Source organism: Amblyraja radiata, chromosome 20, assembly GCF_010909765.2.
Source record: "Amblyraja radiata isolate CabotCenter1 chromosome 20, sAmbRad1.1.pri, whole genome shotgun sequence".
NCBI classification, from domain to species: domain Eukaryota; kingdom Metazoa; phylum Chordata; class Chondrichthyes; order Rajiformes; family Rajidae; genus Amblyraja; species Amblyraja radiata.
This window is the reverse complement of record NC_045975.1, coordinates 21796306-21822084: the sequence shown is the minus strand read 5'-3', so window position 1 is coordinate 21822084 and position 25779 is coordinate 21796306. Positions and strand designations below refer to the sequence as shown.

At 43.2% G+C, this 25779-nt stretch overlaps 1 protein-coding gene across 2 annotated transcripts in view; it reads right to left on the bottom strand.

Annotated features, from left to right (window-relative positions):
• Positions 1-25779, bottom strand: part of otog (otogelin) — a 120491-nt gene that overhangs the window by 78225 nt on the left and 16487 nt on the right. For both annotated transcript variants that reach the window (XM_033039001.1, XM_033039002.1), the window contains exons 13-23: positions 25154-25262; positions 24188-24234; positions 23291-23436; positions 21384-21516; positions 20349-20526; positions 18840-18964; positions 16667-16879; positions 14554-14719; positions 10868-10942; positions 9707-9750; positions 8581-8746 (exon numbers count right to left, since the gene is read on the bottom strand). In XM_033039001.1, coding sequence (XP_032894892.1) covers positions 8581-8746; positions 9707-9750; positions 10868-10942; positions 14554-14719; positions 16667-16879; positions 18840-18964; positions 20349-20526; positions 21384-21516; positions 23291-23436; positions 24188-24234; positions 25154-25262 — 1402 coding nt within the window. The remainder of the gene's footprint in view (positions 1-8580; positions 8747-9706; positions 9751-10867; positions 10943-14553; positions 14720-16666; positions 16880-18839; positions 18965-20348; positions 20527-21383; positions 21517-23290; positions 23437-24187; positions 24235-25153; positions 25263-25779) is intronic.

The window sequence follows — 25779 nt, the reverse complement described above, 5'->3', positions numbered from 1 at the left end:
CACAAGCAAGTTTGGGCTCTGATCTCTTTTTTGCTTTTATAATGTTTTTTTTATTTGCTGATCTTTTTAGCTTTGTTTATTATATTACCCATTGATACTCGAGGCAGCACAAAACTGCTGTGCTGCCTCAAGTGAAGATGCCATTGTCCCGTTTTGGTACATTTGACAATGAAACACTCAACTCTCTTGAATTTAAAGCAATAAATGTGATTTACTGTGAACATTCTGATGAGCTGTGATTGTTATTTGAAGAAGAAACAAGATTGTTACTTGAATGAACCTGCTGCCTATTCATAGTTTTTACGTAGTCTGGGATTATATGCTGACTGTCATTTAAAATTCCACACTGAAATGTGCTCATCAACTCTGGCACAAGAACTGGTGTTTAATTAGATTTTTTAAATTAAAAATTGGATCTTGGGCGTATTTGGCACGTTCTAAGGCATCCCCAAACTTTGTACAATGCTGACGGCATTAAAGACTCTACCTCTGCAAGAGACATTTTGTAGCTGGGATCATATGCACCATTGTAAGAACAATGAATCAACTATAATCCACTCACTGAAGGCATAGATAGACACAGTCAGAAGTTTTTTCCCCCAGGGTGGATAAATCAAATACTAAAAGGTACAGCTTCAAGGTGCGAGGGGCAAAGTTTAAAGGAGATGTGCGGGTCAAGATTTTTTTTCCCTACCGAGGGTGGTGGGTGCCTGGAACGTGCTGCCAGGGATGGTGGTGGAGGCAAATACGGTTGTTGCCATTTTGGATAGGCACATGGATATGCAGGGAATGGAGGGCAGATAAGTGATGGTCTTGGCATCATGGTCGGCACAGACATTGTGGGCCAAATGGCCTGTTCTTGTACTGTTCAAAGGTGATGAGTTTCAGCCTCTGCACCCTGGGAGGCAGTGAGCTCGATAACTTTACCCTTTGGGCAAGAATTTTGCTCATGTCCTTTCTTATCTCTAATGCGCATGGTATACTTGCCTTCATCGGACTGAGAATTGAGTGTAAGTGTCAGGGAGTCATGTTGAAGCTTTGCTGGACTTTGGTCAGGCCGCATTGAGAGTAGTGTGTGTAGTTCCGGTCGCCCCATTACAGGAAGGATATGTATGGAGGCTTTCGAGAGGATGCAGAAGAGGATTACCAGAATGATGCTTGAATTTGTATAGCTTTATGGATACAGCAAGGAAACAGCCCTTCGGCACACTGAGTCCATGCCAACCAGCGATCCGCACACACTCGTTCTAACCTACACACTAGGGACAAAGTATAGAGGCCAATTAACCTACAAACCTGCATGTCTTTCGAATGTGGGAGGAAACCAGAGCACCCGGAGAAAACCCATGCCGTCTCTGGGAGGATGTACAAACTCTGTACAAACAGCACCCATAGTTAGGATCGAACCTGGGTCTCTGGCACTGCAAGGCAACAACTGTACCGCTGCACTACTGTGCCACACCATTTAGAGGATATTAGATATAAGGAGAGGTTATATACACTTGGATTGCTGTCTCTGGAGCATCGGAGATCTGATAGAGGTATATAAAGGATAGTATCCTGTATCCCTTTTCAATCACTTTGTCAACATTTAAGGATTTACTTTTGGAGATCTTTGCACAAATATTTCAAAGTCCCTCTGTCCCTCTACACGTTTCACATACTAAATTTGGGACTCACTGACTGCTACATCACAGATAGCTGGTGCGAAGATGTTATATAAGTGGTACTAAAGAACATATTAAAAGTTATCATTGTTTTTGGAAGCGAATCTATAGTCTCCGGAGGCTGAAATCTGATTTGGTTCTCATGAAACCAATATGAAATATCAGTTTTTTTCAATTCTGTTACTCAAAACCACTCAAAAATGAATAGATTTTTTTTGGAGAGATGAGTTGGCAGATATCTGAAATACTTTCTCACAAGCAACCACTGTCCTTCACAAAGGACAGATTGTGTTCTGGAACAAAATTAAATAAAAGTTCTTTAATGAACTTCTGAATAATTACAGCAACTTCCAGCCTTTACTTAATTAATTGGTGATTACAGTTTGATAAAAATATAATTCCGTCCAGGCCCTTTGCATTTCATCACCACAATTTATGTCTCTGTAAAGCACGTAAATCATTTGCGTTGGCAAGTTGGTGATATCATGATTAAGAATTGCCAGCCGCTGAATCACAGGGTCATACAGCACAGAAACAGGCCCTTCGGCCCATCTTGTCCACGCAATATGCCCCATCTACACTATTCCAACCTGCCCACAATTGGCCCAAATCCCTCTAAACATTTCCATTTTGGCCTTGGAGATACCACGTGCAAACAGGCATGTTGGTACATTAATGCCCCTGTCCCACTTAGGAAACCTGAACGGAAACCTCTGGAGTCTTTGCGCCCCACCCAAGGTTCCCGTGCGGTTCCCGGAGGTTTTTGTCAGTCTCCCTATCTGCTTCCACTACCTGCAACCTCCGGCAACCACCTGCAACATCCGGGAACCGCACGGAAACCTTGGGTGGGGCGCAAAGTCTACAGAGGTTTCTGTTCAGGTTCCCTAAGTGGGACAGGAGCATTAGTCTGCGCCGATCAGCAATCACCCCGCACACTACCAATATCCTACACACAATGGACAATTTACATTTTTTCCGAAGACAATTAACCTACAAATCTGCACTTCTTCAGAGTGTGGGAGGAAACCGGAGCACCCGTAGAAAACCCACGTGGTCACAGGGAAAATGTACAAAATCTGTATAGACAACACCCGTAATCAAGATGGAACCCAGCTCTCTGGCATTGTAAGGCAGCAAACCTACCGTTGCACGCCTGTGCTGCCCCGTTTCCTATCCATGTACCTAGAAGGCATACTAGTGCCTCTACTTCCTTAGAAGGCCTAGGAAGTTCAGTATGTCCCCAACAACCCTCGCCAACTTCTACAGACATGCCGTAGAAAGTATTTTATTGGGATGCATGATGGCATGGTTTGGGAACAACTCCATCCAAGACCGCAAGAAATTCCAGAGTGTTGTGGACATAGACCAAACCATCACGCAAACACTTCCATTGACGCCATCTATACCTCACGCTGCCTTGGCAAGGCCACCAGCATAATCAAAGATGAGTCTCACCCAATCATTCCTTCTTCCCCCCTCTCCCATCAGGCAAGAGGTACAGAAGTTTGAAAACACATACCTCCAGATTCAGGGACAGTTTCTTCCAGCTGTTATCAGGCAACTGAATGGTCCTTCCAGCTGTTATCAGGCAACTGAATGGTCCTCTCATCAGTTAGAGTGCGATCCTAAGTTACTATCTACCTCATTGGATACCTTTGAACGGAATAACAAACCTAGCCTATCCAATCTCTCCCCATAATTAAAGACATGAAATTTAAACAACATCCTGGTGCATCCACTGCACTCTGAAGCACAACTACATCCTTCCTGCAATGCCTTTTACTTTAGACTTTCGAGAAATAACATGGAAATGTGCCCTTCATCCCACCGAGTCCACGCTGTCCAGCTTACATTAATGCTACCCACACACTAGAGACATTTTACAATTTTACTAAAGCCAATTAACCTAAAACTCTGCACAACTTTGAAGTGTGGGAGGAAACCGGAGCACCCAGAGAAAAGCCATGCTGTCGCAGGGAGAACGTACAAACTCCGTACAGACTGCACCCTAAGTCAGTCTCCAACCCAGGTCTCTGGCGCTGCAAGGCACCAACTCTACCACTGTGCTGCCCCTTACTGTGATGACCAGAACTGCACACAATGCAGTTGGTAAAGTTGCAACGTGACGTACCAACATCTACACTCCAGTCTTTGAAGGCAAGCACACCTTGTGGCTAAAGGGATCAGGGGGTATGGAGAGAAAGCAGGTACAGCCATGATCATATTGAATGGCGGTGCAGGCTCGAAGGGCCGGATGGCCTACTCCTGCACCTATTTTCTATGTTTCTATGTGCCTTCTTCACCACCCTATCCAACTGTGTTGCCACTTTCCAGGGGATTATGGACAGGAACCCTAGGGGTGCCTTTATTCACTAACACTCTTTAAAGCCCCATCTCTTGCAGCATGTTTGCCCTACCCCCTCTTTGGTTTTCCAAAATGCGTCACCTCACACTTGTCAGTGTTAAGTTGCATCTGCCACTGGCCCGCCCAACATTCTGCCCGAGCTATATCCTGCTGCAGCCTTAAGCAATCCTCCACTTTCCCAAACGTAACGTTTTGTGTAATTTGTAAACTTAATCATTGCTCATAAAACCACACCCAACATATTAATAAATATCACAAACAAAATTCCCAGCACTGGTTCCTGTGGTACACCGTTGTAATTTAGCTTTACGGTTTGTTCGCCACAGTCGGCGATCTCTCAGTTCTAGTTTATAATAAACTACAGTCAATACAGGGATTGATAACTAACTATGACAATTTTAACGCCATGTATTTTAACGCATATTCATGAAGTCTGGGAATATGGAATTACTGTGCAAGGGATAAGAAACATTACTAAAAGAGATAGAAAATGGTAGACCTTGCAGAATGAAGAGTCAACTCACTAAAGGCATTTGGACAGGATATGTGAATCAGAGAGGTTTAGATGGATATGGGGCACAATGAAGGTTGGTGGGACTAATGTTGATGGGGCATCTTGGTCGGCATGGGTAAGTTGGTCCAAAGGGCCTGTTTCGTGCTGTATGTCCCTATCACTAATCAAATTGTGCTTAAAATGAGTGCAACATTATTAGTAACATTATTGATAATTAATTAAAAGCACTAGAATATAAAGAAAGCAGTAAAGATGCAACCATGGAATTAGGAGGGATAGAGGAGGCCATGACATTTCATTGGCAAGTCAGATCAAGGAGATTTCAAAGGCTTTTTAATTGCATACATTAAAAACAAGAGCATAACTAAGGGGAGTGTAGGACCACTCAAGGATAAATAAAGACATTTATGGTTGGAGTGAGAGGATGTAGGTGAGATACAAAATGAGTACTTTGAATTAGTACTTACCCAGGAGAAGTACACGGAGGACAGTGAGATCAGTGTGGGGTATACTTGCACACATGGGCATTTTGAGTTCAACAAAGAGATGACGTTGAGTTTCTTGAAGAATATTATGGTAGATAAGTCCCCAGGACCTGCTGGGATCTACCCCAGGTTATCAAGAGAGGCAAGAGAGGAGATCGCAAAGGCCTTGCTGCAGATCTTTGCTTCTTCACCAGCTACAGTCAAGGTCCCAGAGGACTGGCGAGTAGCCATTGTTGTAGCGAGTAGCCATACATGTTCTACATAATCTACCATCACCTACATCATTAAGAGAAATAACGATAATCCCAGGAACTAGGTAATGGTAATCCTCATAGGAAGTTATGGAATGATTCATTCACTTTTGGAAGAAAATTAGCTTATTAGCAACAGGTGCATGGCTTTGTATAGGGAATTAGTTTTTTTTAAATGAAGGGACAAAAATGATTGATGAGGGTAGGGCAGTGGGTGGTGTCCACATGGATTTCAGTAAGGCATTTGATAAAGTGCCTCATGACAGGCTGATCCAGAAGATCAAGATGCGTGGGGCCCACAATGACTTGATAGTTTGGATTCAGGACTGCCTCACCCATAAAAGACAGAGGGTAATGGTGGAAGGGTGTTATTCTGCCTGGAGGTCTGTGACCGTTGTTACTTGTGATATATGTTAAGGACCAAAATGGAGATAAGTCAGTTAGTAAGTTTGCAGACAACGGCAACATTTGTGGAGTTGTAGACAGGAAAGATGGCTGTCAAAAGGTACAGCCGGAGATGGATAAATTATAGACATGGGTGAGGAAATGGCAGACAAAGTTTAAGTGTGAGATGTTGTGCTTTGGGAGGCTAAATAAAAGGGAGGGAGAGGGCGTTTGGGGAAGGATACAGTTAATGGAAGGGTTGCTTAAGGCCACAGCATTGGTGTACAAAGGAATTTTATGTCCAAGTCTATAACTCCTCAAAAGTAATCACACATATAGAATAAAAGAAGGCTTATGGAATGCTTACCTTCATTGGTCATGGCATTGAGTGGTTGGGGCAGGAAATCATATTAGACCTTGATAAAACATTGGGGTTAGACTGCATTTGGAGTAATTTGTGCATTTCAGGTCGCCCCATCACAGGAAGGATATGGCGGCTTTGGAGAAGGTGCAGAAGAGGTTTACCACCCTGGATTGGAGGGTATTAGCTACTCGAAGAGGTTGGACAAACTTGAATTGTTTCTCTGGAGCGCTGGAGGTAGAGGAGAGCCGTGATTAACGCATGTATATAAAATGTTGTGGCTTTGATAGAGTAGACAATCAGAATATTTTTTCCCCAGGATGAAAATGGCAAATACTAGAGGGCATACCATTAAGGGGAAATTTAAAGATGTGTGCGGCAAAGGATATTTTTGGAAGCAGATAAAATAGTGGTTTTTAGATTAGCGTGTGGATATGTAGGGAATGGATCATATGCAGACAGAGGAGGTTAGTTTAACTTGGCATCATGTTTAGCATAGACATTGTGAGCTTGTTACTATTGTGCTATACTATTGTATGCTCTCATGCAAACTCAGCATCAACTTCCACAATAACATAAATTCACAAGTTATAGGAGCAGAATTAGGCAATTCGGCCCATCAAGTCTACTCCGCCATTCAAACATGGCTGATCTATCTTTCCCTTTCATCCCCATTCTCCTGCCTTCTCCCCATAGCCCACGTACTAATCAAGAATCCGTCAATCTCCGCCTTAAATACATCAGTGATAACTCTGCAAAGCATCATCTGAATATTTCTTCTCAATTTAAATTGTCAAGAAAACAGATTGACTGTTGTGAAAAAAACTTATGTCATATTTTAAATATTCTATGTGGTTTGTTCTATGTGACAAAAGTGAACCAACAGGTTGAAAATGGGTAGAATTTGAAAATATTGCACTGACCACAGTGAGAAAGTAAACATGGCGTGATTGTTATATTGTTTCACCGTACATCAGGCTAGTTTTCAAACAGATACATTGCAGGCAGGGATTTGGTACAAGGCCAAGGTCAGTTGGTATCACTAGCCTTGAATACTTCACTGTTGACCCGCGAGTATTGTATTCACGAGACCACTCCCGCAAACTCCAGAACTGACGTTCATGCATCGAATGGAAACACTAATGTCCTTACTGTATATCAAGTCTAGATCCATTCTTACATCACGCTAATCCCTCGCCTTGGAACCAGCATTTTACAATGTGGATTTTGTTACTTTAATTAAAAAGTAGTGACTGACAACTTCACGATTCTTGGGCAATCACTGGTGCATGTCAAGTGCATGTGGGGTAGCAAGGTGCCGCAGCGGTAGAGTTGCTGCCTTACAGCGCTGGGACCAGGGTTCAATCCAGACCACGGGTGCTTTCAGTATGGAGTTTGTACGTTCTCTCTGTGACCTGCATTGGTGTTCTCCGGGTGCTCCGGTTTCCTCCCACTTTGCAAAGACGTGCAAGTTTGTAAGTTAATTGGCTTCAGTAAAATTATAAATTGTCCTTAGAGTGCAGGGCACGGCTGGTGTGCAGAGATTACTGGACAGTGTGGACTCGGTGGGCCGGAGGGCCTATTTCCACACTGTACCTCTAAACTACACTAAACTAGACAACATAGAACAGTACAGCACAGGAACAGGCCCTTCAGCCCACAATGACTCTAAAAGATGAGAATTTTGAACCCTGCTTCTTATCCCCGGTTAACTTGAATACAAGCAAATGATTGTGCTGCATTGCATGAGTTATTCCTCTCGGCAGTAGTGTACAGGTGTAACATGACTAAACTGCAAGACACAACAAAGCCGATGAGCAGAAATGTTCTCTGATAATTATGTGTAATTTCAAAGCCACAAGTGTAACTTGATTGTCTGTGTCTAACAAGATAGACCATTAGACACATCAACTCAGCTCCAGCAGTTCATAAACCCAAAGCACCAGAGATATGGAGACACAAGGAACTGCAGGTGCTGGAAATTTTGATCAAAACACAGAATGCCAGAATGTAGAACTGATGCTGGTTAATACACAAATAGGACACAAAGTGCTGGAGTAACTCAGCGGGTCAGGCAGCATCTCTGGAGAACATGGATTTTTGCACATTCCGCAGGCATTGCCACTTTTCATTTCACTGCACATCTCGTATGCGTATGTGACAAATAAACTTGACTTGACTTGGATAGGTGACGTTTTGGATCAGGACCATTCCTCAGCAGGTCGGGCAGCATCTGAAGAGGGTATGTATTGGACAGACGATGTTGCAGGTCAAATCTGAAGGATCCCAACCCAAAACATCACCTTCTACATGTTCTCCAGAGATGCAGTCAGACTCGCTGTGTTACTATAGTGTGTCTTTTTTATTGGTAAACCTGCATCTCCTTGCGTCTCCATAGATTCAGGAATGTTGGCTAAACTTCACATTTACTGACATCTGTCTTTAGGCAATATTGCAGAGTCGTAGAGTCATAGACCACAGTAACATTATTAGTGCGATCTTTTGCCTTATTACATTATCATGCTGCACTACTTAATGCAACTTGACACTTACCCATCCGGGCAAACACATCCTGAGAGACACGGCATTGTTTCAGGGCAGGCCACATTTAAGAGTAGATTTTCACAAGTCTTTCTGCAGCCTACGCCGAGATTGGTCTGAAGGCCACTCACAGGATTACTGCAGTTAAAGTATGTTTGACCAGGTCCACATTGGGTATCTGTTGAATTAGGAACATGGTTAAACATCGTCTTCTGCAGTTTAATTGAAATAACAAATTTTGAATGAATAAATGCCGGATGCTGAATTGAATGAATAAATGCTGACCATTGATCGCCTGTTCACACTAGTTCCTTGTTATACCTCTTTCACATCCACTCCCTACACACTAGGGGCAACTCACAGAGGCCAATTAGTCTACAAAATTGCATGTCTTTGGGATGTGGGAGGAAACCACAGCACCCGAAGGAAACCCACGCGGTCACAGGGAGAACGTGCAAAGTCCACGCACAGACAGTACCCGAGGTCAGGATCAAACCCAGGTCCCTGGTGCTCTGATTCAGCGACTGTGCCACCGTACTTCTTTGGTGCTCTGTTAGGCTGCATTTAGGTTATTGTGCACAGTTCTGATCACCCCATTTCAGGAAGGATGAGGAGGCTTTGGAGAGGGTGCAGAGGAGATTTACCAGAATGCTGCCAGGATTAGAGGGTACTAGCTATATGGAGAAATTGGACAAACGGATTGCTTTCTCTGAAGCATTAGAGTAAACGGAGACCCAATAGAAGTATACAAAATTACTGGAGACAGAGATAGGATAGCCAGTCAGAACCTTTCTCAACTTGGAAATGTTAAAGATTCAAAGGCATAACTTTATGGTGAGAGAGCCAAAGTTTAAAGGAGATATGTGGGGCTTTTTTTTTTTAAACACAGAGTGGTGGGTGCCTGGAACGTGCTGCCAGAGGTGGTGGTGGAGGCAAATACGATAGTGGTGTTTAAGAAGCTTTGAGTCAGGCACATGGATATGTAGGGAATGGATGGATATGGATCATGTGCAAGCAGGTGAGATTAGTTTATCATGATATTATGTGGAGCACAGACCTTGTGGGCTGAAGGGCCAGTTCCTGTGCTGCACAATTCTACGTTTTATGTATGTTACATGTCGAAACATCATCGACTTACCGGTTTCTTGCTTCTGGAACTGCATGGTGCCTTCAGAACAGATCCTGACAATGAGAACAAAACCATTACTTCTGATGCTCAATATTGTTATAAACATTTTCAGTTCATTACACATTTCCCAATTTTTCTTTGGACTTTTAAAATCGGCATTATGATATGTCGCAGAGTATAAGTAACCATCGACTTTTCTCTGCAGGATTAGTGTCCCTTGTGTGTAAACTGTTAAACATATCTCAGTGGAGCAAGTATGTAATGGATTTAGCAAAATTGGATACACAAATTATTTATCTTAACCACGTAATTTATTGGGTTAACGACAACTTTTATGGGGCTTTCTGCCTGAAAAATGGCAGCAACTATTAACAGCACTCTGAAAAGGGTAAGAGGCTTCTAAAAAACTAAAATGAGCTGAAAGTTGTCAAACAGCCATTCCTAAAGACTTGAATAACCTACATCAGCTATAGGGAGCAGATGGTCAGCATGGACTCGGGGGGAAGGGGGGGGGGGGGGGGGGAGGGGGGGGGGGGGAAGGGGGGGGGGAGGGGGGGGGGGAGAGGGGGGGGGGGGGAGAGCCTGTTTCCACACTGTATCTCTAAACTAAACTAAACAGTGAAACAAATTTTCCAAAACTGAATGTTACTTAAAGCAAAAGGTTTGCCAAGGTGAAGAAAATTAAAAACAATTTAGAGAGGGAGATATTATTCTTTAATTTGTTGTATGAAAACAGTGTTTGTAAAGGCAAGTACTTTAAGTAGCATTCAATTTCAAAAAACCTGTTTCACTATTTAGTTTCATTTAGAGTTACAGCATGGAGACCGGCCCTTTAGCCCACCGAATCTGCAGCGACCAGCGATCACCCGTTCACACTAGTTCCACATTATCCCACTTTCACATCCACTCCCAACACACAAGGGGCAATTTACAGAGGCCAATTAACCTACAACCCTGCATGTATTTGGGATGTGAGAGAAAACTGGAGCACCCGGAGGAAACCCCCACGCATCACGGGGAGAATGTGCAAACTCCACACAGACAGCACCAGAGGTCAGGGTCGCCGCCGAGTCTCTGGCACAGCGAGGTAGCAGCTCTACCCGCAGCACCACTGTGCTACCCTACAACCCACTGGTGTAAGATGAATAGAAAACTGCGGTTACTACTCACCACATTCCCGTGGAACTAATTGCCACTTCTCCAGGTGAATACTCTGTACCCATAAAATAACAAGGACATTCACTTCTGTAAAAGTCAATTACAAAATTTCAAACTTTGTTTTTACCTAAAGTTATAGCCTAGTTAAAACACAAGATCTAAAAAAATAAAAACATTTGAAAACATTAATATATATCTTTTTTACAAAGTTAGGTATCAACTAGTTTTAGGTTGGTAGGATTGGAGATACCGTATGGAAACATGCCCTTCGGCCCACCGAGTCCACACCGACCAATACACACCTGTACACGTACAACGACAGATGGCACAATGGGCTAAGTGTTCGGCTGGCAACCGGAAGGTAGCCGGTTCGAATCCTGCTTGGAGTGCATACTGTCGTTGTGTCCTTGGGCAAGACACTTCACCCACCTTTGCCTGTGTGTGAATGTGTGTGAATGTGTGTGAGTGATTGGTGGTGGTCAGAGGGGCCGTAGGCGCAGATTGGCAGCCACGCTTCCGTCAGTCTGCCCCAGGGTAGCTGTGGCTACAGAAGTAGCTTACCACCACCGAGTGTGACTGAGGAGTGAATGAATAATGCGATGTAAAGTGCCTTGAGTATTAGAAAGGCGCTATATAAATCCCATCCATTATTATTATTATTATTATCCTACACAATAGGAACAATTTACAGAGAGTTATTTAACCAATAAAACCATACATCTTTGGGATGTGGGAGGAAAATAGAACACCAGGAGAAAACCCACACTGTCACAGGGAGAACCCATAATCAGGATCAAACATGGGTCTGTAGTGCTGTGAGGCAGCAGCTCTATATTTAAAGTCAACATTTTGGTAATTATTTGGCCTATCAGTCAATGAAATAAAATTATATGGTGGGACATATCCAATACAATTCCAAAAGGGGTTGTATGATGCAGAAATATATCTTTTAGATCATGGAAGTTCCTATTGAATTGTCTGTAATTACATTTTATCGGATTTAAATAATGTCACCATCAAGCTATGCAGTATAATCTATCCACAAACTCATTTCCAATTTATTTTGCAAGAAATTGAAAGTTAGAGCAAGGATCATTCTTAGTCATCACAGTTAAACAGTTACAGATTAAATCTCTCAACAACTAAGATGCGAAGGAATGTCTTTAGTCAGAGGGTGGTGAATCTGTGGAATTCATTGCCACAGATGGCTGTGGAGGCCAAGTCAATTCGTATTTTTAAGTGTAGATTGACATATGCTTGATTAGTAAGGGTATCAGGGGTTATGGGGAGAAGGCAGGAGAATAGGGTTGAGTGGGAAAGATAAGTCAGCCATGATGGAAATGAACTGATTGGCCTAATTCTATTCCTACAATTTATGAATTACAAATACCGTTTAGATTCCTATGTAAGCAGGGCTAGAAGATACTTTACGGTGGCAAAATGCATTTAGTTCCACAACCTATTGACTTTAACCACATTTTGTTTATCATCGTATAAATAAAAATGTTTTGTTAAAGAAAACAGTAGTTGAATGTTAAGCTGGCAACATGAGGCAAGTATTTTTTAAATAAAGGAATTGATGTTGTAGAATTAATGCTACACCCTACAGTAATTTCTTGTAGAAACCAGGAACTGCAGATGCTGGTTAATATACAAAGGGACACAAAGTGCTGGAGTAACTCAGCATGGCGGGCAGCATCTCTGGAAAACATGGATAGGTGACGTTTCGGGTAGGGACCCTTCTTCAGACTGAATACAATTTCTTGCTTTCCACAATCAGAACGATATTACATTACACCTGACAATGCTTCTAAAAACCAAGAGTTTATTAGCTCAATTAACTGCACCAAAGCATCTGAAACAATGTTAACCTGTGTAGGAGTGCAAATACCACCTTGATTAACCAGCACAGAAGTATTAAAGTTACGGTAACATAACACTGTTAGTAACTAATTAGCCCACTGGCTAAAATGATATCTTTAGCACCTATGTCCATAGGGTTGCAAGCATCGGGAGTACCTCGTTAATGCAAATATAGAGCAAACAATTTAAGCCATTATAATATCTAATCCAAAGATAGGTTGTGGCTAATCTAAATATGGTTTGAATGCATAGTGTCTTTTACCCAGAGTGGGGAATCAAGAACCAGAGGACACAGGTTTCAGGTAAGAGAGTAAAGATTTGATAGGAACCTGAGGGGCAACCTTTTCCATAGAGACAGGGCAGTAGGTATCTGGAACAACCTCCCAGAGTAGAAAGTTGAAGAAGGTGCAATGACAACATTTACGTGGATAGGAAAGGTTTAAAGGGCTATGGGCCAAATGGGCAGGTGTAGAGGGGGCATCTACAAATGGGACCAGTGTAGAGAGGGCATCTGGGTCAACATGGGCAAGTTGGGCCGGAGAGCCTGCACTATGGTGTAAGACTCTATGAAATTACAGTTTCATTTTGAGATACGGCATGGGAAAAAGGTGCTTCCGACCATCGATCACCCGTTCACACGAGTTGTGTTATTCCAGTTACACATCCACTCCCCACACACTAAGGACAATTTGCAAAAACAAGTTAACCTACAAACCCCGCACGTCTTTAGGATGTGGGAGGAAACCAGAGAATAGGAAACCTATGCGATCACAAGGAGAATGTACAAACTCCATACGGCCAACATCCAAGGTCTGGAAAGAACCTGGGTCTCTGGTGCCGTGAGGCAGCAGCTCCACCATTGGCACCACCGTGTCGCCCCATTCTGTTCAACTTTGGTTTTGTTGCAAGGAATGGGAAAGTTGTATCTTTTAAACATTTGAAACCGGTATGATTTCATAAGATAAGATTAATAGAAACATAAAGTTATGAGAGCTATAAGGTGCAAGGGGCAAAGTTTCAAGGGGATGTGCAGAACAACTCGAGGGTGGTGGGTGCCTGGTTCACGCTGCTGGGGGTGCTGGAGGCTGGTGTTTAAGAGGTTTTTTGGACAGGCACATGGATATGCAGGGAATGGAGGGGTATGGATTATGCACAGGCAGATGAGAGCTGGTCTTGGCATCACGTTTGGCAGAGACTTTGTGGTCCGAAGGGCCTGTTCCTGTGCTGTTCGATGTTCAGTTTACTTTTATTCATGTCGCATGTACTGAGGTACAGTGAAGTGCTTTTTTGATGCGTGCTATTCAGTTAGCGAACGGACTATACATGATTACAATCAAGCCCTCCAGATGCAGAATGAGGGTACAACGTTTAGTACAAGATAAAGTCCGATTAAAGATAGTCAATGGGTCTCCAATGAGTTAGATGCGAGGTCAGGACCACTCTCTAGTTGGCGATAGGATGGTACAATTGCCTGATAACAGCTGAGAAGAAACAGTCCCTGAACCTGAAGTACAGGCAGAGGAGATCAGTTTACCTTGGCATCATGTACAACACGGACACTGTGGGCTGAATGGCCTGTTCCTGTGCTGTACTGATCTACGTTAAGAAGAAAATAATTGCAGCATTGGACATTGCTTAGGTCATATAAGGGGTATGGGGAGAAGGCAGGAACGGGATGCTGATTGTGGATGATCAGCCATGATCACATTGCATGGCGGTGCTGCCTCGAAGGGCCGAATCCTGCACCTATTGTCTATGTATCTATGTATACGACGGAGGTAAACTTTGAGAGGAGAGCATTTCGAAAGAATTTTTATTTCATCATTGGCACTTACTTCTTCACACACAGGTGTGTTTTGGTGTTGTGATAGGTGCCGACAGGGCAAGCACATCCTTCAGTGCAGTCTTTGGAACAAACTTCTGGCACAGACAGTGACTGGCACTTCCGATTGCAGAATGACATACAGGGACCATATATCATCGTGTGGGGGCACTGAATAGCTACAAAGATTAAAAACAGGCAGTGAGAATACAATTCATCATCAGAGAATTAACATTCCTGTCTGTAAAGCAATAGTTACTTCATGACACATGGAAGTTGCTGTTCAGTGAAGCATACTCAATATTCTGGAATGTCAGAGGTTAGACTGGACTTCATCTTGCACTAAACGTTATTCCCTTCATCATGTATCTGTATGAATATTGATTTCTCTAATTTCCATTGCATCCCCCCCTCTCTCCATCCCTCCTCCCCCAAGCCGTACTAGCTTCAAAGTCGTCTTGTTGAGTCTCATTGTCTGTAACTAGTTTACACCTAGCTCACAGTTAACAACGGCATGTTTCTTTTATCAGCGTTAACTTTTTGCATATCTTTAATTCATTTGTTCGATATCTCGACAATATCCCGATTGGCAAGGTGTAATGAGTGTTGTGACATTGAGATCGATATTGGGCACCCACCAGCCTCTGTACAAAAAGTAATTTTGCCCCACTTTTAAACTTTACTCCTCCCACTTTTGTGGATTCAGCCCAGACCATCACGCAAATCAACCTCCCTTCCATGCGCCCCATCTACATTTCATGCTACCTCACCAGCATAATCAAGGATGAGCTTCTCCCCTCCCCCATCAGGCAAGAGGTACAGAAGTGTGAAAATGCACACCTCCAGATTCTGAGAAGGGGAGGAGAAAGCAGGGACTACCTGAAATTCCTGCTTTCTCCTCCCCTTCTCAGCTCTCCCTCACCCCACAGTCTCTGCCTCTTCCTTTCTTCTTCCCGCCCCCACTCCACCCTCATATCAGCCTGAAGAAGAGTCTCGACCCAAAACGTTGCCTATTTCCTTCGCTCCACTGAGATTCTCCAGCTTTTTTTTGTCTACTTTTGATTTTCCAGCTTCTGCAGATCCTTCTTAAACCTCCAGATTATGGGACAGTTTCTTCCCAGCTGTTATCAGGAAACTGACCCACCCTATCACCAATTCAAAAGCGGTCCTGAGCTCCCAGCTACCTCATTGGAGACTCGGACTATCTTTAATCGGACTTTACCTTACACTAAATGTCATTGTCATTATCCTGTATCTGTACACCGTGGGTGGCTTGATTGTAATCATGTATAGTCTTTCCACTCACTAGATAGCTCGCAACAAAAAAGGTCTTCACTGTATCACGGTATATATGACAATAATAAACTAAACTAGCTTAGTTAAGTTTATTGTCACATGTACCGAGCTACAATGAAAAACTTTTGTTTCATGCTAACCAGTCAGCAGAAAGACAATAAATGATTGCATTCAAGCTGTCCACAGTGTACAGCAACAGGTACATGTACATGTTTGTAGGAAAGAACTGCAGATGCTTGTTTAAACCAATGAGACTCAAAAATAGCTGGAGTAACTCAGCAGGTCACACAGCATCACTGGTGAAAAGGAATAGGTGATGTTTTGAATCTAGACCCTTCTTCAGACCGAGAGTTAGGGGAAAGGGAAAACGATGTGATGTTTTGGGTGTGAACTCTGATGAAGCCTGATGAAGGGTCCCAATCCAAAATGTCACCAATCCTTGTTCTCCAGCGAAGCTGTCTGACCTGCTGAGTTACTCCAGTACTTTGTATCTTTTTTTAAAATGTAAACTAGCACCTTTACCTTCGATATGAGGACAAATCAGTTGGATAAACTAGGATGACTCCATGTTGAAACAAAACACTGTTGATGCTGTTAAATACAAATACACAAAAGGACACAAAGTATGGTCTGAAGAAGGGTCTCGACCCAAAACATTACCCACCCCACCTATTCTGATAGACGTATGTAAAATGATGAGCGGCATAGACAGTCTAGGGTAGACAGTTCCCTGTAGCTACAAGATAAACTATCTCTACTGAATATTGAAAATGTTGGAATTGTCCTGTTTGTTGAGAAAGTAAATGTGTATTCGTCAATGTGTCGCTCACCACACTCTGAGACATTGGCCCGGAAGTCGACCAAAATGTCAAATTTTCCACACAACCGTGCATAATGTGCAACTGCAGAGCACATGCAAGCCTCGCCGCATTTGCAGGTGTCAGTTCTGCATTGTTCTTGATACAGTTCTGGACTCAGATACTGATGGCACGATGCAAAAATATAGCCGCTGATAACGCTACACTTCTCAGTAGCATACGAGGCTGAAAATGAAAAAATGTAAAACTGCATTTAGGACATATTTTTATTATTTGCATTATTCTGCTGCAAACTGCACTGGTCACTTTCTCCTTTACCTTAGATTACCTTTAGACTTCACTTCAGAGATACAGCTCAGAATCAGGCCCTGCGACCCACCATGTCCACACCGACCAGCGATCATCCTGTACAACAGCACCATCCTACACACTAGGGTCAAGTTACAATTTACAATATAAAATTGTCAAGGGATTGGACAGGCTTGATGCTGAAAAAAAGGTTCCCGATGTTGGGAGAGTCCAGAACCTGAGGTAACAGTTTAAGAATAAGGGGTAGGTCATTTAGGACTGAGATGAAGAAAAATGTTTTCACCCAGAGAGTTGTGAATCTGTGGAATTCTCTGCCACAGATGGCAGTGGAGGCCAATTCACGGGATGTTTTCTAGAGGTGTTAGATTTAGCTCTTAGGGCTAACAGAATCAAGGGATATGAAGAAAAAGCAGGAATGGGATACTGATTTTGGATAATCAGCCATGATCATATTGAATTGCAGTGCTGGCTCGAAGGGCTGAATGGCCTACTCCTACACCTCTTTTCTATATTTCAGACAGCATCTGCAGCTAGGATCAAACCCAGGTCTCTGGCGCTGTGAGGCAGCAACTCTACAGCTGCACAACTCTGCCGCCCAAATTATTTAATTCAATATTAGGTATGAGAAACAATCAGTTGGATCAACTAGGATTATTCCCTGTAAAAACAAAGAACTGCAGACCCAGATAAATACACAAAGCGACACAATGTGCAGGCTGAAGAAGGGTCTCGACCCGATATCCGGACGGGACATCGAAGGACGAGAAGCCGAAGCCATGAAGTGGAAGCCAAGATACCGAACGGACACAATGCCGAAAAGCCAAGATACCGAATGGGCACGACGCCGAAAAGCCAAGATACCAAACGGGCATGGCGCCGAAAGGATATGGTCGAACGGACACGACGCCGAAAGGATACGAAGCCGAGCGTACACCATGCCGAACGGACAAGACGCAGAACGGACAAGACATTGAAAAGCCGCCGAACAGACATGACGTCTCCGGGGACGGGATTTATCCAAGACCTTGTCAGCGAATGGTCCAGACCCCCACATCCATCACATCCCTGGCCGGCGAGAAGACGGGAAGGTGGGGGGTGAGGGGGGTGAGGGGGGGGAGGGAAGCTTGAGCTTGTGACTATAAAATGGTGGCAGTGACTCCAAGCTGCTGCGATTGCCACAGCGGCTTTTCAACATCATATTCGTTCCCCGTCAGATTTTAAATCAAAAAACTATCTGATGCCTAATACACATGAAGCCGAAATGATAAATAGGTATAAAACACTAAAACACTTTAAAAAAATCTATATTTGCTGCAAGAATACACAAACAACTTAACTATTTTAAAATGTAACAAGGTACAACAATTTAACTATTTACGAACATGACATCGAAAAGCCTCTGTGGCAATCGCAGCAGCTTGGAGTAACTGCCACCATTTTACAAAAGCAAGCTCAAGCTCCCCCCCCCCCCCCCACTCCCACACCCTCCCATCTCCCCCCCCGGTCAGTGATGGACGCGGGGGTCTGGATCAATTGCTGACAAGGTGTTGGATAAATGCTGTTTGGCGGCTTTTCGACGTCATGTCCGTACTGCATCTTGTCCTTTTGACGTGGTGTCCGTTCGACTTCGTATCATTTCGGTGTGGTGCCCAATCTTGGCTTTTCGGCGTGATGTTCATTCGGCATCTTGCCTTCCACTTCTTGCCTTCGGCTTTTCGTCCTTCGACATCCTGACCGCACATAATGGATCACGTGCAGGCAGAGGAGACCAGTTTAACTTGGTATCGGGTTCGGCACACACACTGTGGGCTGAAGGGCCCATTCCTGTGCTGTACTGTACTATGTTCTGACTGGATCATTGAACTGAGCAACTCACCGTATTGCTGGTGTGTGTCACATGGATCCACCTCCGGAATGTTGGCACCACGGTTACACGCTGTGGAGACTCTCCAGGAATTGGCAAAGACCTGCGGTGTGCTTTCAATCATCCCCCCCGGGGACCTGGGCAAATAACAAGGAGAAATTGAGAAGTCTGTACTCAACATCAATGGAAACAAGTTTCAGATGGAGACCAAAACAGACCCGTTCTCCGATCCTCCACAGGTACATTTACAACCCACAACAATTGACTTGTTTCAGATTCTATAAAGTCATATAGAGTCATGTAGTGGAAACAGGCCGTTCGGCCCAACGTACCCATGCCGAACAACATGCCCCATCTAGTTCAAACTGCCCGAGTTCGGCCCATATCCTTCTAAACCTATCCTATTCATGCACCTGTCCAAATGTTTTTTAAACGTTGTGATAGGGTTAGGCATATGGCACAATGGGCTAAGTGTTCGGCTGGCAACCTGAAGGTGGCCGGTTCGAATCCTGCTTGGAGTGTGTACTGTCGTTGTGTCCTTGGGCAAGACACTTCACCTACCTTTGCCTGGGACTAGAGACGGAAATTAGCTACTGAGTGGCTACAATCTCGCATATTTACATGCAAATGTTCATTAATATGCACTGTCCCTATAAACAAATTATTATTATTATAGTCCCTGCCTCAACTACCTCCTCACCACAGGAGAAGACCGCATGTTTTTCCTCTGGGTGCTCCGGTTACCTCCCACATCCCAAAGATGTAGGTTAATCGGCTTCTGTAAATTGCCCCTAAGGTGTAGAGAGCGAATAGTCCGAGGGTCTTCAATGAGGGAGTTGTGAGGTCAGGACCGTTCTCTAGTTGGTGATAGGATGGTTCAGTTGCCTGATAACAGCTGGGAAGGAACTGTTCCGGAATCTGGAAGATGTTTGAAAGAATGAGCTGTTAAAATGCCCTCAACGTTATCTGGAAGCAAGGCCTCAGCCTGAGGCTTGCTTATGGAACCCTCTCCTTCATGGGAGAGTATAGCAGCAAGACTTATGGCTTTGTAGCTCCAAACATCCTCAAGGTAAGTGCAACTGTGAGACTAGTAAGAGAAACACTCATTTAGTTTAATAAAAAGGAACTGCAGATGCTGGTTTGTACTGAAGTTAGACACAAAATGCTGAAGTTTCTATGTATCAATGTAACTCAGCAGGTCAGAGTGGGTGGAAAGATAGTAAGATGGATAAGTGATTTTGTGATGCGACTCATTTAGTTTAGTTCAGTGATACAGCATGGAAACAGGCTCTTTGGCCCACCATGTCCACCATTGACCCATTCACACTAGTTCTATACTATCCCGCTTCCTCACCCACTCCCTACACACTAGGGGCAAATTACCAAGGGCCAATTAACCTACAAACCCCACACGTCTTTGGGATATAGGAGGAAAAAGGTGCACCCAGAGGAAACCCGCATGGTCACAGGGAGAATGTCCGAATCAAAGCCAATTAGTTACCATCCGTAACAAATACTTACAAGAAATCATCCTGAATGTTGTTGTTGAATGTTCCACAAAGTCCAACGGTGTCCTCCTTCCATCTTGCATCCACTTGCAGGTACAGCCTCCTCCCTTCCCTGTCATACTGCAGACGCACTCCAAAGTTGGTTTTAATTTGTACAAACATGGACGTAAGTTCAGTAACTTCAAACAATTCTGTCAAACGATAAGAAAAAGTACCAGTGACCATATAGTTTGAAATTTCTTATCATCTGAAATAAAGGAACTGCAGACGCTGGTTTACACAAAAGGACACAGAGTGCTGGAGTAACTCAGTGGGTCAAGCAGCATTTCTGGAGAACATGGATAGGTGACGTTTCGGGTCTTCATGAGAAGGGTCCCAACCCGACATGTCACATATCCATGCTCTCCAGAGATGCTGCTAAGTTACTCCAGCACCTTGTGTCCTTTTTTTCAAATAATGTAGTTTGATGAAGGAGACTGGAAAATGTGACCTGTACCCCCATGCACACTTGACTCTGTCTATCATAGACACCTGGGTTGGGGAGGTGTGTCTATGGGGACCAGTCTGCACAGTCAATAGTTACAAAGGATCTGATCATCCATCCTTACATCCGTCAATCTTCTTCGACTATATCAAAACACATACTACATAACAATCTAACACATCTAAGCAAGGATGGCACAGCGGTAGAGTTGCTGCCTTACAGCGCCAAAGACCCGGTTCGATGTTGACAATGGGTGCTGTCTGTACAGAGTTTGAACGTTCTCCTCGTGACCGCGAGGGGGGGGGGGGGCGGAGGGGGTGGGGTAGGAGCTTCAGGTAGGGGCCAAATGGGTGTCAATGGGTTTTATTGTTTACACAAGTGCGAGTTTACGTAAATCACCTGTTACGCAAGTTGGGGAATACTTGTAGTTATTGCAAATTATCAGGTGCAATAAGCCAGCAATGCAATAGAGTTGAAAATGATGCAGCAAGCATTTACTTAAAGCATACTAAAGAGCAAGTTCAAAGCTTAGTAAACTGTAATGCAGCAAGTAATGTTTCGTACCGTCTTTGTACGGCAGACTAATCCTGTACTGATTGCAATGGTACACCTCTCCTGAGTGAGTCAGTGTCACTTGCTTCTTCACATCTTCATCAACAACAATACTCACCGACTGGATACAAGCACCATTCAGATTCTATGGAAAGGAGAGCCAGAGTTTAATCCTTAAAGTGGTTCAGAATGAATGTACGCTATACTTTTAAGGATGCATTAGGATTACACCTCATACTGCCTCGGCAAGGTGACCAGCATGATCAAGGACGAGTCTCACCCCGGTCACTACCTCTTCTCCCCTCTCCCATCAGGCAAGAGGTACAGAAGTGTGAAAATGCATACGTCCAGATGTGGGGACAGTTTCATCCCAGATGTTATTGGGCAACTGAACCGTCCTGTCGCCTACTAGAGAGTGGTCGTCCTGAGTTACTATCTACCTCATTGGAGGTCCTCGGACTATCTTTAATTGGACTATCTCGGCATACTGGGCGGCACGCTGGCACAGTTGTAGAGTTGCCGCCTTACAGCGCTTTCAGCGCCAGAGAAGCGGGTTCGATCCCAACTATGGGTGCTGTCTGTATGGAGTTTGCATGTTCTCCCCGTGACCATGTGGGTTTTCACCAAGATCTTCGGTTTCCTCCCTCATTCCAAAGACATACAGGTTTGTAGGTTAATTGGCTGAGTATAAAAATGTAAATTGTCCCTAGTGTGTGTATACGATAGCGTTAATGTATGGGGATCGTTGGTAGGTGCGGACTAGGTGGGCCGAAGGGCCCATTTCCGTGCTGTATTTCTAAACTAAAGCTACTGGACTTTATCTTGCACTATACGTTATTCCCTTTTATCCTGTATCTGTACACTGTGGATGGCTTAATTTTAATCCTGTATAGTCTTTTTGCTGACTGGATAGCACGTAACATAACAAGTTTTTCACTGTACCTCGGTACATGTGACAATAAACTAAACTGATAAAGAGCTCTATTGACTTAATTGTGTCAAGCCAATATCCCTTGGGACAAATATCGTGACAGGTTAACTTTTAGTTACTTTCCAGCCTGAATAAGGCGTGCCACATGCAAATGCCACCAAAAGGCAAATAAGAAATAAAATTCTTATTACTCCCAAAATATCCACTATTTAGAAAGGATATTTTAAGTAAGTGCAAAATACAAAGACGGAGACCTGAAAATGGAAAGAAATTCAAGCTAACAATAATTCTCTGTTCTGAGTGAATTGTCTCTTTGATAACTTTACATCAATCCACATTCAGCAGGTGTTCTTATATCAACTGCTCTCTTTCACCGGCCACTTTACAGACTTCTTTCATCTTGGCTCAGTCTTATCCTCAACACCATCAAAGACTTTGATATTTCAACGGGAACACAGATAAGGTTCCTTCAAGTTAAATGCTTGTCCAATTTATTGCCATAAATGTGTCTGCAAGTTTCATATGATTCTTAAATCGACATGGCCCAGCTAAATGTCGCTTTCATTAACTCACTGGCACCAGAGGATTGCTGGCTTTGTGGTTAACGGATTAGAGACCTTATAGTGTTTCTTTCAGGTAAAATGTGATGGTTCTTGACTTTCTCCTGTTAGGTAAAGACAAACTGAGTCTTTTCTCTAAGAACGGACGTGGACAAAATTTCACTCACTGAAGTTACCAACAATTCCCCACCTTTTTTTGTTGTTGATGTAAATAGTTAAGCAGCATAGAAAGAGGCCCAAAATGTCTGTGCCAAACATGATTCCTGCATGTAACCCATACTGCTCACCTCCAAACCTTTCCTGTCCATGCACCCATCCAAATGCATTTTAATTATTATCTTTTTTGTTAAAAAAAAATCACCTTTGTTCAAACCATTAATTATACCTTAATCTCAGTTTAATCTGTGTAAACAAACGTTGTTTCTTACTGTGCCACACTGAGTGTTCTGGAGGCTGATGGTAAACTTTCCAGAATGGTGACTCTTTGCCAAGATGTACTGACATATAGCACGGAATGAATACTGCTGTTCGTCAAACGTCTTGAAGTGAATATCTCCAGTTACAGAGCACTCCGCTAAAAGATTGAAAAATAAAACAAAATCTTTATCAGGATACGTAATTGTGTCTGCTCAGGCATAAACCCGAGCCAGCTCTTGCCCATCTAAGCTAGTTCCACCTGCCCATGTTTGTCCCATGTCCATCGTATGTCTATCTAAAAGTCTCTTAAATTCCACTATCGTACCTGTCCTCTTACACATTCATTATTCACCTCTGGTCATTCACGAACAAGCAAGTAAAAGTTCAATAGACTACGAATTCAAAATTCAAATAGCTTTCATCAAGGAGAAATTGTTTAATTGTGTGAAAACATATGACCACACCATGAAAAGTCTTGGTCACTACTGAATTCAACAGTAGCTACCTTAAGAAAACCAATTAAGACTCTCAAGGCGATTTAGAACATAGAACAGCACAACACAAGAACAACATTTTTGTTCCATAATCAGACATAGTTGCAGAATTGGGCCATTTGGCCCATTGAGTCTGCTTCACCATTCGATCATGGCTGATCTATTTTTCCATCTCCACCCCAATCTCTAGCCTTCTCCCCATAATCTTTGATGCCCTTAGTAATCGAGAACCTATCGATCTCCACTTTAAATATACCCAATGACTTGGCCTCCACCCGTCCTTAAAAATGCTAATTAATGGAAAGGCAAACATGCCTCTAGACTGCTATGCTGAGTGGCTATTGCAATGTTATGCCTCCTTATCCCCACAATTCGAAGCCTAACGATACAAACAAAATCAGAAACAAACATTACCTGGACACTTGTGTTCTGTACAGTTCCAGATACCTCCTGCACAAGTACTGAAATTAGAATAAAGTATTCAAGAATAAAATTTATAGCTAAAATTGTAAATATTTAATTTGTGGAATCAGATTGCAATTTCACATAAAAAGAAAATTGAGGCTAACAAACGAACAACATAAAATCATTGGAAAACCACTGAATAATGAAAGGCGTAGATAGTGTGGATATGGAGAAGATGTTTCCAGTAGTGGGAGAGTCTAGGACCAGAGGGCACAGCCTCAGAATAAAAGGACGTACCTTTAAAATGGAGACGAGGAGGAATTTCTTTAGCTAGAAGATGGTGAACGGATTGCTACGGATGACTGTGGAGGACAAGTCATTGGGTATTTTCAAGATTGATAGGTTCTTGATTAGTAAGGGTGTCAAAGGTTTGGGAGAAAGCATGAGAATGTGGTTAAAAGGGAAAAATCAGCCATGTTTGAATGGCTGGGCAGAGTTGACGGGCCGAATGGCCTAATTCTACTCTGCCTTATGAGCTTGGATCTAGACCAGGGGTCAAAGCATAGTAAAGGTTCTTATCCACGGAGTGAGACGGTTCTCATGAACCCGACTTGACCTGGGAATGGAGATGGGAGATACAATCACACACAAGATAAAGGAACTAAATATGTGGAAGTACAGACGGCGACTGAAACTCAAGTACGTTTGCTGCGGCTGGCCAAAGAGAAATTTCTCTCTCCATAGCAATTGCACATTTAATAAAGATGTGCACAAGAAATTGAAATTTCCTTTGGGCCACACGATATCACGTGCATCGTATCGTGGTCTAGAGTTAGTGCAAAGGAATGAATTAGAGAGAAAAGGAGTACAACTTGCTGTGGCGACTATGGGGTGAATTTCCAAAGCAATGATTCTTATTACATTGGCTAAGTTGATAAGGAAATTGTGAAGTCGCATTTATGTAAAGTCACTTACCAGGTGCTGCAGTGTTTCTGAATTACAGAGCCAGGCATGTGGGGAGTACCTTGAAAAACACACGGACACTCTGCAGATTTCAGACAGGTCCCATTTTCATGAATCAAACCTGTTGGAGGATGTTACACTTCATTAAATAATATGATTTTATTCAAGAATACCATGCAGATAATTGTATCAGAAAGCTGCTTAAGTCTTAAAATTACAGGCGGGTCCAAGAAATGATCCGGAACTTGCTATCAAATGTCAAGACGTCAGGAGTGTTTACCAAAAACGGAACAATGACCGAGTCTGAAGAAGGGTCTCGACACGAAACGTCACGCATTCCTTCTCTCCAGAGATGCTGCCTGTCCCGCTGAGTTACTCCAGAATTTTGTGTCTATTTCCGGTTTAAACCAGCAGCTGCTGTTCCTTCCTACACAACGGCATTCTTCCTTTGTGCCAATATTTCTGAACAGAACCACCACCATTTATGCATTTAACAAAAGTAAGTCCAGTACTGTGGAATTATCAGATCATAAAATGCCTTGTGGAATTATTCCTTCGGTTCTGCCTGTGCCCACGCTGACCATCGATCACCTGTTCACACTAGATCCATGTTACCCCACTTTCGCATCCACTCCCTA